This window comes from Drosophila elegans, unplaced genomic scaffold, assembly GCF_018152505.1.
Source record: "Drosophila elegans isolate 14027-0461.03 unplaced genomic scaffold, ASM1815250v1 contig_814, whole genome shotgun sequence".
Taxonomy (NCBI): domain Eukaryota; kingdom Metazoa; phylum Arthropoda; class Insecta; order Diptera; family Drosophilidae; genus Drosophila; species Drosophila elegans.
Window position 1 is genome coordinate 19,332,366 of NW_024546167.1, and position 16,819 is coordinate 19,349,184.

Sequence of the window (16,819 nt, forward strand, 5' to 3'; positions counted from 1 at the left end):
GTCGTTTAATTAGCTGGCCCAACCCTCTCGCCCGTGTAATCATTCACGGTAACTCCGTTACGTGCAATTAAAAGCCGGATCGTGTTAAACCCCCGATAACCTGACCTCAGCTATTCGTCTATGGGATTTTAAATGGCTCAGGAAAGTGACAGGATTAGTGGGTGTATATGTTGGCAACGGCCGTCGAGGCAATAGCTCAACTTAATTAGTTTTAAACTGAGCAAATATTAATCATAATTCCATACGCCATACGTCATACGCCCCAGTTAAACAATATCCTTGTATAAACGCAGAGTACACATCCATGACATCAGGCTAAAAAAGGATACGTTCCATACAATGGCGTCATATGGACAAATGTCTGTATTACACAAAAACTCGACTATGTCTATGTCTACGACAAGGGCAATCCATTTAGTTAATGAGATTGCAAGCATTTTGGTGACATTGAAAACGCGTTTATTAGGGTTGCCCTGCCACCCCGACAACCCTAACCCCTAGCGAAGGGTGCAACGCTCCTCTTTTTTGTATTCCTTCAGTGGGAGTTATAACAAATGGTTATGTGAGCCAAGTTCATTCATAAAAGGCGCTGCTGCGTCAGGCAACAGACGAAAAAGCCCGGAAAAAACCAGGGGGGCGGGGGTGAAAAGAAGAAGCTGGAAAAATAAGAAGCACAGTGAACGAAAAATCAATGGTGGCAATGGCAACCCTGGCTACTACACCCACCATTCTAAAAATAGCAGAAGCAGAGATATCAAGTTGTTAAATTTTCGACACAATTTCGGGGCCAGCAGTTGCGGTTGGTCGTGTGAGCTAAGCTCCAAAACTGACTTGGCACTTTGTTAAACAGCCAGAAAAGTAGCCCGCACACATAAAATGGAGAGCATCGCCAAACGAAAATGAAAGGAAATTTAACGGGAACAGTACTATTTCGAAACATGAGATTGAAACTTGCTATGCTAAAATTTGGTGAGTCTAGGTTCCTCTTTTTTTAACTAAAAGCTTTCAATAAGCTTCTAAGTAATCTAAAGTTTATTTTGATTTTTTTTTAATAAACTGGCTTAAAATTGTTTTTTCTTATAATGATTATTATATTAAATAACATTCTTTTAATGGTATAATTTTTTTTAAACAACAGTTTTGTAAGAATTAGACAGTTTAATGTTTGAAAAAAAAGAAGTTCCATTTTTAATCAATGCATTTAAAGAAACCAAATTTGAAAAATCGTATTATAGACCCATTTTAAAGTTTTATACTTATACTAATGAAAAAATAGTTTTTTAATTTGATAAAAAATGATTCAAAGCATTTAAAGAGAAACATTCAAAATCTTATAGCCTAAAATTTTAACATTGGTACTTAATATTAGTAATTTAATGGTAGCTATATTTTAAGCTTATACAAAAAATATAAGTTTAAATTTCATCAAAGAATTTGTAAGAAAAAACCTTACAACATTTTTTTTTGATTTCAAGTCTTGTTATCAGTAACTTGGTTAACATTTGCTTAGAGAAGCTCCACTGTAGTATGTAAATGGTGGCTGGAGGCAATTGGAACTTTCGCGCTGTTGCTATTTTTGGCCACCGAATGCCGCAGGAAGCGAAAAGAGAGGAGTGCAGGTTCCGAAGGGACCCGAATTGAACTCGGCACCCATATCCCGAATCCCCATCCTCCGAAACGTAGGCGCCGCCTTCGAGAAAGCTCGTGGCTTGCGCGGAAAAGCTCATTTTGCGTGGGCGTCGCACTGCCAGCGCAACAGGAGCAGCCATGGAAAAGCGGTTGGGGGAAATGGGGAACATCGGAAAATCGGAAAAGTACCAGCTGGCCAAGCAACAGCGAAAGCTGCCAAGCTTTTCCCGATTTCCCCAGGCAGCTGGAAGGGCAGCTGGAAAAGCGACTTCGGCTTGGAGTTGTCGGCTGCCCTCGTGCACACTACCTGATGCTCGAAAAACTGTGATGAAAGCTGAAAACATCGATGGCATTCAGTTCAACCTGGGGAGCGGAGCACAGCGAACGCTGGCCAAGTGTTGAGCGGTTAAATAAGAAAAGTGCCCGCCTACAACAAGTAGGCGGCTGAAATCCCAGCCAGTGTTCTGCGCCAGCTACTTCATCGCCCGAGGACCGAGTGCCAGTGTCTCAGTGTCAGCCTCAGCCTCATTGCTCCAAAGTCGACCTGCCAAAGACGAAGAAGACGAGTCCTGCAGCCTTATTCGTCCTGTTCTGGGTGCGATAAGCGTGTAAGCCTAACATATGGCACCCAGCGTCGATGCCAGCCGTCGGCACTTCTTGCGGTGAGTCAGAGGACTGGGGATTGGGCATTGGGCATTGGGGATTGCGGATTGTGTGAGAGTAGGGTACAAGGGTCCAATTTGAAAGCAAAACTTTTACTTGCTCAGCTAAATGCAGGCCTGAAAGTGAATTACATTATATGATGATTGTCGTTCTGCTATTTGGTTAACATTTCTTTAATAGAAAACAAATGAAATTGTTGGAGATGTATTCCCTTAATAATAAATACTTTTGATTTTCACTTGAACAGATTCTTGAAGGCAAAACTTTTATTTGCTCAACTAAATGCAGGTCCGTAATTAAATTACATTATATGATGGGTATTTAATTTAGCAACTTTTCTTTAATAGAAAACAAATTAAATTGTTTGATTTGTTGTGTATTTTTTCTAGAAAAATAATAACTTTTGGTTTTAGTTTGAACTCATTTTTAAAAAGCAAAACTTTAATTTGCTCAACTAAATACAGTTCTGAAATTAAATTATAGGATATAATTGTAAGCTTTCTGCTATTTAATTTACATATCTTTATTAGAAAAATAAATTGTTAAATAGTTTCTAGCTTATATTAATCGTTTCTAGCTTATAAAAAAAAAATAAATAAATAAACTTAATAGCGTATACTTAATATTTGACTAAAAATTTGTTTAGTCAAAACGAAATTCACACTCAGTGTCCCAAATTGTTTTACAATAGATATAATTGAAGTAAGTAAGAGCTAAAATAAAAAATTCAAAGTTCATGTTAAAAAATTTTAATGGGTATACTAATTATTTACAATTTTGATATTAAAGATCAAAAATATTACCCAAAAAATCTTTTTTAAACAAAGAGTATAACAATAAGCATTAGACAACTTTAAATATAATTTGTAATTTTATTTCATGAGCATTATATATATATTTTGAAATAAATGTTTTATATTTTACTTTTCTAACTTACACCTTAAAAAACTTATAGCCCCGATACAAATATTCATTTCCCATATAGACAATGTCCATATTGTTTTAGTTAGACGACATTGCATTCCATTTTAAGTCCTTATTGATATTGACTCAATGCAATATATCAATTTGGCCAGGCGAAATTAAATTGATATTTGATGTTCTTTGCCTGAGTAAACATTACTTACAATGGACGTCAGTTAAAATGGCGCAGGTCGTACGCTTTCAATTAAAATCGGTTAAATAAATCCGACAGGTAGCGGCCAAAAGAAATAAATAAAGCTGATCGGGGGCAGCGAAAATAACCAGAAAAGTAGCCGACGGACAGAAATTTAAATCGAACGCAATTCAGTGTGATTTAATTCGAGAAAAGACAGGCATATTGGTTACATAAATTCAATTATATTATGCAAATGAATCTCGTTGCGGATTGTTCGCTTATAGTCATGACAATTGCCGTAAAATCATTGGAATTTCACAAATTATTATAAAATTGTTCAGCCGAAAAGGAAGTGGGTTTTCATATCAGGTGTCGGCGTACGTGCGTGATGATAAAAAGTCAGTTAATTAGGAAAACATTATATTTATCGAAAGTGGAAAAGGTTGCTATCAGTTTTCCACTACAGATAGTTGTTACCCATTAAAAGGGTAGATAAGCCTGGAAAAAGTGTACATAATAAAAGCAAAGAATGCAACAGTATTCTTTTCCCTGAGCTGCGCAATTTGTTTTTCCCGAAATTGATTTCACACAGCCCTCAGTTTTCTCTTCCCCCCGCATGCACTTTAACAACATTATCAGTTTCGCTGGAAATTCTCTACCCCAGTACTGGATGGCTGGATGGTTCATTATCCATAACCTTTGCTCTCCTTTCATCAGCTGCATTTATGAAGCGCAATCTGAATAAAATATGGCACATAAATTCCAGCAAACGGAAATGTGCTTATTAACTGCATGCAGTAAAATTGAAGGGGGAAAAACAGGGCGTTTTTTTTCTACTGAAACATAAGCAGCTTTTCCATAAAGAGGGTTTTCTCACAAAGAAAAACTCAGTTTTCGAGAAAACCCAACACAAATTCCTTGAATATTCCCTAGGCAGCTTATAATTGCTGTGATGCCGAAATTCGGTAGCAAAAAAGGGCCAGAGGTAAACTGTAAAATGCCAAAAGTTTTCAGCTTGAAATGGAAAACAATATGCCAAGGCAAAGCAATTTGCCTTACATGCTAAATATATGAAAATAAAACTTCAAAAATAACTTATCTGATGCTGTATACCTGACACAAAACCAAAAAACCTTGTTTAGATGTTTGCAACAATTAAATCCAAACAAAAACGGATTCAAACAATAAGGATGGATGTGATATTGTGTAAAACAATTGCAATTTAGAAAAGCAAGTTGGGGAGATTAGTATAGAATATATGTAAACGATTCCTTTAGTTTTCAAATAACGATTCAATAAACTAATTTAGTCATCATTTTAAAAAAGGTTGTGTACTAACAATCTTATATGTTGATAAATGTATGCTATATTGAAAGGATATATCTAGAACACTTTCCTTATTTAAATCCATTTCAGTTTGAAAAGAAAATTACTTTGACTAGGAAAAAAGGAAATGTTCTAAAAATACAATTCTATGAGACTCCTAGCAATCCCATTAGTTATTATAATGTATTGGATAAATGTTTTAAGCTTTGGCTTCAAAAGCGTAGAAAATTGTATTCTAAAATTATAATCTTTTGAGTCTCGTAACAATCATTTATATGCCTAAGAATTAAGTCATAATTCATGGCACTTAGCAGAATAATTCCACGCTGATTCCTCTAACCCGAGCGAAATGTTGAATTTTTCAATCCTTCCTCCTGCTCTCTCTCATAATTGTCCTGCCACTTACAACTGGCCCCCGCAATTTTCCACTTTCGCCCACTTTCAATTGCCGAATCCAGCTGGCGAGTTTATCTAATTGCTTTTTTGGATAGAGGGTCCTTTATATTTTTGAAGAGGCGGCGGAAATGCCTTTCACGCTGGGCTGGCCCAGAATAAAAAGGAATTATGAATTGTGTGTTTGTGTTTGTGGAGATGGCGAATTGTACACATTGTGCACAGGAAGCAGGAAGCGAAGCCAGGATGAAAGCGATTTGTTATCCTTTAGTCGGGATCCAAGCATCGATTACACAAAGGCCGGGAAATGCGAGCCTTTCGAGGCCTTAAATCACCTGCCACAAGGAAGTCACTCGCACGCGTTGACTCTTATTTTACGCGCTTTTCCCTGTTCAACACACTGGTGCTCTCGATATTCACAATTATAGAGCCCCAAGGAGCCCCGAAGAGCTCCTAAGTGCTGGCAAACACACCTGCGCTGCCTCTAGAAACCCACTTTTGCCCATCCAGTCGAAGCCAAACACAGGCGTCAAATCGAATGGCAAAGAGCTGGCAAACACTTCAAGGAGCCAAAGGCAACACGGCTTTCAGCATTTAACCCAACGGAATGGAAATGAATGCGGAAAAAGTCAGTCCCAAAGAGGGGAACTTCACATCATCGGCGTCATGATTAGCTCAGCAGTATATGTACAGTGGCGGTCGAAATAATAGTATTTTTCCAGCTTATGTAAATGGCAAGCAAAAAAAGTTTGAAAACAACTGTTAAAAATGTTTGTTTGTTAAAACCAAGTAAATGTTCCTAATTAACTGAGGCAAATATTATATACAAGTTCACATTTATCATAGGTCAAATATTTTAGTATTTAGCTAATTTCATAAACATTTACTTGAAAAAATAACAAAACATATTGAACGATTTTAGTAAAGGATTAAAGAGAAGACTTTTCTTTCTTAGTGGAAAATTAAAACAATGTATTTTTTTTTCATTTCTTTATTGATAAGTAAACCTTATAGTCAAATAATAGAAAAGTGGTCGTATGCCATAATGGAATTCTTTTGAGCACTTTACATTGTCCCACTACTATTGTTATGACCGCAGCTGTATGTGTATGAACTGAGCCAGAAGGAATCCCCACTCTGAGTCCCTGTCTTAAGTAGGTTAGGCAGATCCAGCCAGCCAGAAATATAATGCTGAAGACAAATCTTGCAGATTTTGGTCAAGCAATGCGCACCGAAATGTGAAACCCAAATCAACTTGAAAGTGAATGAAAAGCCACGAAAAAGAAAAACTTCTCAGGCGAACGGGACAGTTAGCCAAACGTTGGCCGCAAAACCAAAAAGGGAAAGTTTATAAGCGCCAAGGAAATGTCGGGGAAACCAAAAGAACATTTTATGCCCAAGAAAATTCTTGTAAAACAGAAACAGAAGGTGGCATTCAGATAAAGGAAGTCTTTAAGCCTACACAATAAAAAATATGGGAATTTAATAGGTACACACAACTGAAGAAAAATAGATACACAAGAAAGATACATTTTTTGTTATTATAAATTAGAGAAAAGAAATTTAATAAATCCCCTAAACAGTAAGAAATACTTTTAAGAGCATACTATGACTTTTAATATGACATAAATATTTAAATACTAAAACAATTAATTTAAATGTTTTAAAGTCAAAATACAAAATTACAAAAAAGTAAAGCATATTTAAAGTTTATTTTCTTCACTTAAATATATTGAGTTCAGATTTAAATATTCAAGAATCAAAATGTTTTATTGTAACTAAGAATTTCATTATGATCTAGTTGCCCAGCGAAACGTTAAACATTATTAAACATTTTATTGTGTATCAACCAAAAGTTTTTCCTTGGGAAGTTCACTTTTGTAGTTGATGAATTCTATTCCAGACTTGAGTGGGGGCTATTAAGCATTTTACAACTTTCGTATTTGTTGCCGCATTTTCCGGGATTTGGTCAGCACGGAAATGAAACAGCCGTACTCCGAGCGGGAAGTATCTACTTCAAAGTACCATTTCCAATTGGATAGTAAATTGTGCTGCCCAGATGCCTGTCGATTGCCGCGACTGTCAACTGATTTGTATTTCGGCAGCATCTTCAATTCCGCTGATTAAAGGAAAGAAACCAGCTTAATCAATTTCCGGCTGGGAGGAAAATTCCGTAGCTCCCCCAAAACTTTCCACTCGTAACCGACACGCACAAGCATTTTTCACTGGCACACTACGTAAATGGCACGGGCGTATATATAGTACAAAGTTTCCATTTCCAGTGCCACTTTTCCGGTGGAAAGTAGAAAAGCGAGCACGTGCGAGCGCCCACAATGCAAAACTAAAGCCTTTTTTACGGCTGCTGACGACAGCTGCAAATTAAATAAAATTAAGTTTAGAGCCAGCTATTTATTAAGTGGCATTTTGCGTATTGTTGTCTGGTTGTGGAAAAGTCAAGCCCGTTTTTAATTGAGTGAGTTCCCGCGGAGAAGGTCCTGTGAAGTCACGTCATCAGCAGCCACTTCACTATGTCTCTTCCCCTTTTAAAAAAGTAGAAACGCAATCCTGGCATCGTCAAAAATTTCTTAACAAACAAAAAATGAAGCAAACTTGGGAAAGCCGAAGACTATATACACTTGAAGCTATTACAAAAATAAAATATTCCTTAAAACGACTCTATTTTGATTTTAAAGCGTATATGTTTTCAAATAAAGAAGTTAAGTCAAAGTTAAATAAAATCGTATAACCGTAAATCTGAAACAATAAACCATTATTATAAATATCTAACAATATATTTGTATAAATTGAAAAACAGCAAAGATATAACATCTTTTTTTACATTATTTTCTTCGATTTTGCCTGTGTAGATCAAGAATATAATGTTATTTATAATAACATATATACATATAATGCACTTTAATAATAAACATTCCAAACTTTTGACTAAAATTATAATACCCTCTGCAAAAGTATACAAAATCCAAGTTGAGAACTGGTAGAGACTTTGCCAAATGGCTTAAAAACTAAGTGAAGAATAAACAAAAGTGCAGTGTCAGCGGTGCAAAGAAAGAAGCTATTAAATTTCCGCCACAAAAGAAAATGGCCAAGAATGACAGTACCTGAAAGGAAAATTGGCATGGCAAAAAGTCTAGCGCTGATGGAAGAGCAAATAAAAAGGAAATAGCCAAGCTTCGCATATCCGAAAATCGCCTTTAAGTGAAAACTTTCACTTGCCTTACTGTGTCAAAATTAAAATGAGAAAAATGAAGTAGAATCGGGAAATAAAATTAAACCTTTGAATGTTTCAAAGTTTCAAAGGAAAATGTCTGTATCCGATTTAAAATCGCTTCAACTGCGAAAACTTCCGCTCAATCACGGAAAATATTCAGGAAAACAGGAAATGCCTTTTCTTGCCAATAACTCTCGTTTCTTTGCATGTAAATAAATTAAAATTCACTGGTAAATATCAAAACGGCAATCGAATTTTACTATACATGCAATATGTTCCGCTCACCGGAAATTTTTGTGCTTGTGAAACAAGTTGATTGTCGGTATTTTTCCTTTACAAGGATTTATCTTGGTTTGGTTTATTTTCAGACTCAATAAAGCAACACAATATCCAATAAAACTGAAATCGAATAGGAAATGTGCAGCTGTAACTTTCATGGGGAAATGTCCGTTTACCGGAAACATTATTGTTGGATGAAATGGAGATTTGTCACCCTAATTTGGGAAAATATGAAATCGCTCTTCTTGGTGGTGCTGATAATTAAACATAAAAACCTGATTTAAGGCTTGAACTGGAAGTCTTCTTTCATTTGCAACTTTTAAACAAGAAACTAGTAAGCTAGAATCAGTTAATAACAAATTAAGGCAAGAAATCGGTGTAGTAAAATCTTAAACATATTTTTTGTTTTCCATGTCATCAAGATTATAATAAAGTAAGCATCATAAAAAAAACCCATTAGGGTTTTAATAAAATTGTTTAGTTACGGGATCAAAATCTTTTTTTGTTGTACATTTAAGCAAGTAAGCAAATATTTCAGTTAGGAAGGGCTTTGTCCACATCAAACGTACTTAAGATGTTTTGCATTTCAAGAATTGAATTTTATGTGCAAATTGTGTGTTTAAAATTGCAATTGCATGTTGCATTCAAAAACTTGAATGTAAGGACTTAACCAACAATTAAGGCCATAAAATAAAAGCTTTTTTTAAAATTCTGTTGTTATGACTTCTATAAAGTTTCCTCTTGCAATATCTTTATTGTTAAATATTGTATAATTTTTTAAAAATTATAAATCTGGTTTTTAATATGGGGTGTTTAAACATGTTATCTCAGTCATATTTGTGTATTCGGAATTTTGGTTTAAAAATATTTAAGTTAAGAAAATATTAGCTCACAGAAAACAGACAAAAGAATTGAATTTTAAGTGCAATTTGTGTATTTAAAATTTTGTTTACATGGTGCATTAATCTGTGGATGGCGTGACATATATAATTAATAAAAGTTTATAAATTTTGTTTGTTACATGGTGAGTTTAAGCTGTTGTCTCAGTCATATAGTCATATTTGTGTATGCGGAATATTGGTTTACAAATATTTGAATTATCAAAAGCTTAGCGCACAGAAAACATATATAACAAGAGTGAATGCGTTGAATGTGTTATATTTCAAGAATGGAATTTTAAGTGCAATTTGTGTATTTAAAATTTTGTTTACATAGTGCATTGGTCTTTGGATGGTACGTGGATTAACCCATAGTTAGGGCCATGATGGCGTTGACCACATCGTTGCCGTTCTTCAGCAGTGCCTTCATGGCCTTATTTCGCGAGCAGGCGGCCTGCATCTGCACCAGTTCGATGTCCTTCTCATCGAGATCCTTGGCAGCCTCCTCGTCCACCTCCCCGTCGTCATCGTCATCGTCAATATCGTTGGCTACGGTGGCATCCGCTTTTTTGGAATCCTCGCCAATTGGGATGCGATAACGCTCGGCAGCCTGTGTGGCGGCTGCGCTGGTTAGATCCTCCACACGGATCTGGCCAAAACAGATGATGGTCTGCGAGTGCGGAACCTTGTAGACTTCCGGCTGGTTGATGTACAACAGGATGTTCTTGCTCTTTATCATGGTCACCCGGTACACATTCTCCATGGGCTTGAGATCCAGCTTCATGAGCAGGCGACGAGCCTTCCTTTCGCCACGTGATTGCTTGTTAGAATCGGCGGATCGCAGAGCCAGTTGGCCGAGACTGGACAGACCTTCCAGCTTGTCCTGCAGATCCTGGGTTCCCACCAGATCGGGGGTTTCGTCATCGCTGTCCGTGGATTCCTCTTCATCGTAGCCGCTGGACTCGACCTTGGAGGATTGAGGCTCCTCAGGGCATTCCATGTGGGCCAGCAGATTGACGGGCAACTTTTGGGCCAGGGACATCAGTTTATTGAGATTCTTGCGGTATTTGGAATCCATTTTGATGGGCTCCTTCTTGGCACTGCAGCCAGGACTTGCTCCTGATGATTCTCCTCTAGATCCTGCTTCTTTGGCGGCCACCTCCTCATCCAAAGCCTTGATCTCCCCCTTCAGTTTGGCCGCCATTTGAGCCGCCTTCTTCAACTTTTGCTTCTTGCCCATCGTAAAAGGATAAAATATAAACGTGGGATTTGCGCACAAAAAAGTTTTATGAATAATTTCCAAGCGATGCTGACGCACGTGAGGCGATTTGACAGAAAAAACCGGATATTCGAGAAACTTTCAAAGTGTTGGTAAACGCACGTATTTCGTTTGACAGATCAAGTTATCGATGTATCTTTCGATGGTATCGATTGCTTCGATGTAAAACATTTAAAGTGTAAATAGGCTATTTTCGGTTTAAAAACGATTTAATATATCATCCAAATTAACTTTTTTTAAATACATTAACCCAAAGATCGTCAAACTTCGAAAAGATCCGTTTCAGTAGTTTTGGTTCGGTCACCGTATTCCAAAATGGCAACTCGATAAAAAACTTTTAAGGTTTTTTTCGGATAGATGAAAAAGTTAAATTTTAATACCGTTTAGTAGTTATTTTTCTTCCCATAACCATTGCATCTTCCATGTAGTATATTTCGTGTCCGCACCCAAGAGCTCTTTGTAAACAATTTAACTTTTCCAAGCAGCTGTTGCTTGCGAAGCGTAATAAGCAACATAAATTGCTGCTTTCACAAAAGTTTATAATGCAATGAGTGGCCACTGAAAGTCAAAGGCTGAAACGAATTGCTATTGAGGCAGTCAAACTCAACTGCTGGATAAGCAAACAAGATTGAACGTACAGAGCAGGTCAGCCCAAATCTATCGATATCGATATTTTTCGGTGCAGAACGGAAACGGATTAAAAAAAGTTAGCAGCTCCATGTTGAAAAATAGCTGCTATTTCTCAAATCGAAAATTGGTGTTATTTCTTAAACCGAAAACCGGTGTTATTTCTCAAACCGAAAATGACATCTGCTTGCGAAATTTTCACTTTGCTGGTAATAAAAGTTTTGCGGCAACGCCAAACAAATTCAATTGAAATTGATTATTGGAAAGCCATGGCTAAGACGTGCCACTCGCAGGAATATTTTTGTCTGACAAAGCCAATTGAAAAAAGCCGAGAAAGTGGAAAGTGCAGCAGTGGGCAATATTTGCATGTGCAAACAAGTCGCGTGTCGCCGCGGGAAAAGTGGAAGACCGGAAATGCAATGGGAATGAAAATGGCGGAGGAGCAGGATGTGGTGAGCACAAAGGCACATCACATCTGGAGCTATTTTCCTCCATTTTAATTGCAGTCGTGGTCGCGGTTTGTCGGCAGTTAAATTCGAGGAGGAGGTGCCGCAAAAACACGGTTTGCGTGGAGCGAAAGCGGTTCCAGTGGTTCCCTCTGCGGTTTTTTGGCTCTAGAGGACACACAGGTTCTGTGGATGTGCCTCTGCCCTTGTTTGCATGTAAAGCACAACGGTTTGCTGTTAAATATATTAAATAAAGTGCCACGCCCCATTAGCGCACCTTGCTCGCTCAGGAAATTACATTTACATTGCGATTCCATTTTTTTTGTTGCCGCGTTTAAAGGTATATTGGAATCGTGATCCGGTTTTTGCTCAAAGCGGAATTTTTATTTAAAAATCAGAGCACAATTCGAACAACTTAATTCCGATTTTGGGAAAAAAGTATGTATATATAAGTTGGTCTGCACTTTGATATTTCCAATGGGGAAAGATATAAATAATGCTATCATAAGACTTGTTTTTTATATCCTATATTTTACTTAGGGAACATTAACATAATTAAAACATTTTCGGTTTACTGAAACTCGTTTTTATTTTTAAATTCTTATAAAATAAATAGTTAAAAAGGATATAAACTACAGTTTTGATTGGACTACCAATATACAAATTTTTTATAAACCTAAAATATTTTTTTGAAAAACGTTCAAAACAATTTTGAAAAAAAATTTTGTCAAATCAAAAGTTCCATTTTTATTACACCAAAAATTGAAAAACTTGTTATAAAACTGTTGTTATTATAAAACAATTTCTTGAAGGAAACCATTTATATATTTTTTTAATTAAAAAGTATTTGCCAGCCTTGCCCAACCAACCCTCGTTTTTTTCCGCCATTCGATGTGCTCGGCCCGATGATGCGTTTTTAATTGCTCGGTTCTTTTAATTAAAGTGCGAGCAAAAGAAGGGAGCGCCGCCGCCTGCAATTATTAAACTTTATCGCAGGTCAACGCCTAATTGAGTTGCATAAATTATTCAGTGGAGGCAAAACAGTAGGAGTAGAGTAGCAGGAGAGGGACCCCAAAGGATGTTGCACCGCAAGGTCTGTCCTGTCACCTTAATTGAATTGAAAAGGCCAACTAATCAGATATTCCCTTTTGCCAGTTGTGGACTGGCATTGGGTTTTATAAAGAGCTAGCTGGCCTTTTAACTTTCTGCTTCGATTCGATCCAATGTGTGTTTCGCTTCAGTTGAGTTTTGTTTTTTGGGGGGACACAGAGAAACTTTTTGGCCGTCCTGGCACGTTCGTCCCATGATTAATTATCCCTATACCATGTGCTGCGGTGCGGTGTCATCTGGTGCCCATCATCCAACTTATTGGGGCTTAAGTCTTGGCTTTGGAGTTTAGTTTTTCGCCACACGGCCTGTGCATGAAAAATGAACCCAATCTCGAGGCCAAGGAGACATCATGCCCAAGTCCATTAGAAAAACCGGGGGGCAGAAATCTGTAACACATTAATCATGCATGTTTCGAGAAATGATTGAAATCATATTACCATGTCTAAAGACATGTTGCAACTAAAGATGTTTCCGTAATTGAGATGTTAGCCGAGACATTTATATCGTCTCGTATAACCATCCCCTTTGCCTGCTAATGAATTTCTAAACTGATGGATGCTTGTGTTTGGCTTAATTTTATTACAATAAGTGAGTCAGCACAATTTGCTGAAGAAACTAGTTCGGAATAGTATGGAATCTTAAGGTCCCTACATTATTGATTTGTTGTTTGTACTTGTTACTGTTTTTGTTAGTGAGTCAGCAAGTTGTACAGGAAACCGCAAATAAGAATATTGATTTTATAACAGATTGGGGCGATTACCTATTGATTGATGTTTTTAGTAATTTAAAAGTAAAGCTGTTTTTAAGAATAAACATATTTGTTACAAGTCGACAGGCTATTTTATTTGTTATCCCGTTTCCTTTGAAAATTTGAATTTGATTTCTTTTTTGGAGCTTAATCCTTATATTTGTGACTTTAATAACGGAAGTTATAATTGAAATAATTGTACAAATTCTTTTGGCATTCTTTTTTCATGTTTTAATTTATATATTTTATGTTATTTACTATCAACCACAGTAATAGCTTAACATTTGTTTATGTTTTTATAAATAGAACGTATTTAATTATTGTATTTCGATGTGGAAGGAAGTAACTTTTCCTTAATGTGCAAGTAATTTAATACTTCCTTCAAGAAACTTGAATTTATTACAGATAGAGGCATTTACTTCTTGATTGATGTTCTTAGTAATTTAAAAGTAAACTAGTTTTCTTAAGGGAAACATGTTGGCTACCAGTTGACAGGCCATTTCATTTGGTATCTAGTTTCCTTCGATAATTGGACGTTTCTTTCTTTTCGGGGGCTTAATCTGCCACATATTTTCGATTCTGTTGACGAGCTGGAATCCCATTTTGTAGGCGGTTTCTGGCTGAAATTATCCCCATCCCAAATATGTCAACCTTGAGCAAGGCTAAAGCGCTTATCGCCAAATGACCCAGAGAAACTGCGGTAAGGAAAATCAATTTCCCAACGTCTGACATTTATTACCATATAAAGAACAAGAAATACACGCTAAGCATTTGGAAGCAGAAATCACCGGAGGCTAAAGTGAACCCTCGCAAAAGAGGAGGAATTTACAACAACAAAAAATAAACAGGAAACTGCAGTGCCATAAATGTGCTCGAACAACAACAAAGATTCCGCTCCAAACCATTTCCCATTTCCCACCTGCTCGCCCCTAAATTTGCCTTTGTGCGCCATTGTGTGAAAATATGAAATATGGAAATGCCGGAAAAGCGAAAACTTGTCCCTGGCACAATAAAATGCAATTTCCCACAAGAGGCAAACAGTGTTCTCCCCCCCCCCCCAAAAAAAAATATACATTGCTAATTTCCGGTAACAACAATAAGGAGCCACCCCAGATACTTACAGTGTACTTTGCTAAACCACCCATTCTGAGTAGCAGCTCCAGGTTATTAGTTTAAATTCCTGCATACATTTTTAGTTGCCAAGGAAAATGCGGGTTTTCGGCTAATTGAAAATGAAAAGTTATTAAAAACAATGTTCATACAAGGGAAAACATGCTCTACAGTTTAAAAATAGTTTAACAAGTGCCTAAAAAATATTGTAAGTTATTTTTGGTCTTACTAAAAAAATTGCAAGGTAAAAAATGGTTAACTCAAAGCAACTCATGTGGCAACTTTCACTCATGCATAAATTATTACTTTTTTACGCTAAATGGCGATTAAATTTACATAAAAGAAAAATAAGGAAGATTTTTCCGCTTTTTTCATTTAAAAAATTCAATAAATAAATGTAAAGAGAACAAACTTTTTGATGTGTGAACAGTTAAAAAACGGAAGTAATATTTATAAGCTTGAATAAATTGTAGAAACTCAGTAAGCAGACGTGGGATTTAAATTTAAATTTTTATTTATTAAATGTTTCGTTTTCCTTAAATAAATGATTTTAGTCACATTTTGTCGAATTTTAATGCTCTGTTTTCTGTGTGTCGAATTAACTCAATAATAATATTGTCAAAATATTGTTTGAACATCATATCATTTTACAATGTAGTTATCTGATTTATTTTCGCATTTCCAAGTGGTTTGGGGGTTTCTTTTTCTTACAGTGCCCTTGGGCTGAAATAATCTTTAATTGTGCCCTTGGGCTGAAATACAAATCCTTTTGTTTATGCTGTGCTAATTAATTACTTTCCCCCTCTTCCAGGTGTGCCGATTATCATGGCAAGCAATGTACAACAACGGCAGCAAGATCCATGCACCACAACTGAAGAGCCGAAGCACCAGCGAGCACGACGAGCAGCCAAAGGTCAGGGTTCAGCGGCGGGAGCATGCCAATCGTGGTCTAGTCAGCGATCTTCGTTTCATCACCAGCAGGAGCAGCAGGATCGGCAGGTTGGCCAGCAAAGGGAGCAAGTGCAGCAGCAGCATCAGCAGCACCACCACCAGCAGAACTATAGAAATCCTCGCCAGCACGAGCTACTGCATCACCAGCGAAAAGTGCCGCCGACAATCCCCGCCCGCGGTCGCCTTTTGATCAGCGAAGGAGCTCGTAGGCGCGAGGTGAGGGGCTGCGGGGCGGGGGGCGGCGGTCTCCTATGCTGCAGCCTGGACGCACTGAGTCGTCCCGCCAAGCTACTGCAATTCGGAGTCCTCCTGCTGATCCTGCTGCTCGCCACCCATGGAGATCTTGTGCAAGCGGAGGGCAATGTTGGTAAGTGTCCATCGAATAATATACATTTTTAAAATTTTAAAAACATAAAAAAAGGTGGAAAGTGGTTGCAGACTGGCAGAGACAAATATTTTTGAACAAATATATATTTTTAAAAAAACTTCAGAGCAGCAGCACACACATTGTTAATTATCCCTGGTGTCTTTAGATTTCCCTGGCCAGTTAACACGCCTCCTGCGTTAACTTTTTGTGTGTTGTGGCGAAAACACAAACCCGTTTAATTAAAACTTTGACGCACAAAACCAACCACGCAGAGCAACACGGTAACACGGTAACATGGCTTTTAGCTCCGATCCCCATACGACAAGATGGCCCATGTACATATATATATATAGTATATGTCCAGAGTTTTGGGAGCTGTGCAAATATGTTTTTAACTAGTTTAGCCTGCACCGTGCATAATCCAATTGGCCGGGGCGAGGAATTTGGGAGTGCAACAGCCGCTTTCTGCATTTCAGCTACACGTTTGGGCCAGGAAATGGCCTCTACGGCCGGAATCGACCCAAAGAGCTGGCTAAACGAGTTACAGTTGTTGCCCAACGAAAACAACTATCATGTGCAAAGTGCAACAGGCCCCGATGTGAAGGGAATATCGTTTAAGCCAATTACGAGTTGATTTCAGTTGAACAACTGAATGAAACAGACCTGCAAATAAGAGATTTTTTGG

At 37.3% G+C, this 16,819-nt stretch overlaps 2 protein-coding genes across 3 annotated transcripts in view; one reads left to right on the forward strand and one right to left on the reverse strand.

Annotated features, from left to right (window-relative positions):
• LOC108134961 (receptor-type tyrosine-protein phosphatase N2) overlaps window positions 1–16,819 on the forward strand; it is a 64,576-nt gene that overhangs the window by 3,952 nt on the left and 43,805 nt on the right. The window contains exons 1-2 of one of the 2 annotated variants that reach the window (XM_041710542.1): window positions 1,992–2,291; window positions 15,628–16,134. In XM_041710542.1, the coding sequence (XP_041566476.1) occupies window positions 2,267–2,291; window positions 15,628–16,134 (532 nt within the window). In that variant the 5' untranslated portion in view covers window positions 1,992–2,266. Of the gene's footprint in view, window positions 1–1,991; window positions 2,292–15,627; window positions 16,135–16,819 lie in introns of those variants that run through there. The other variant, XM_041710543.1, reaches the window with a different exon arrangement.
• Window positions 9,535–10,845, reverse strand: LOC108147988 (nascent polypeptide-associated complex subunit alpha). Its single transcript, XM_017274803.2, has one exon. The coding sequence runs from the start codon at window positions 10,734–10,736 to the stop codon at window positions 9,861–9,863; it is 876 nt and encodes a 291-aa protein (XP_017130292.1). The 5' UTR covers window positions 10,737–10,845; the 3' UTR covers window positions 9,535–9,860.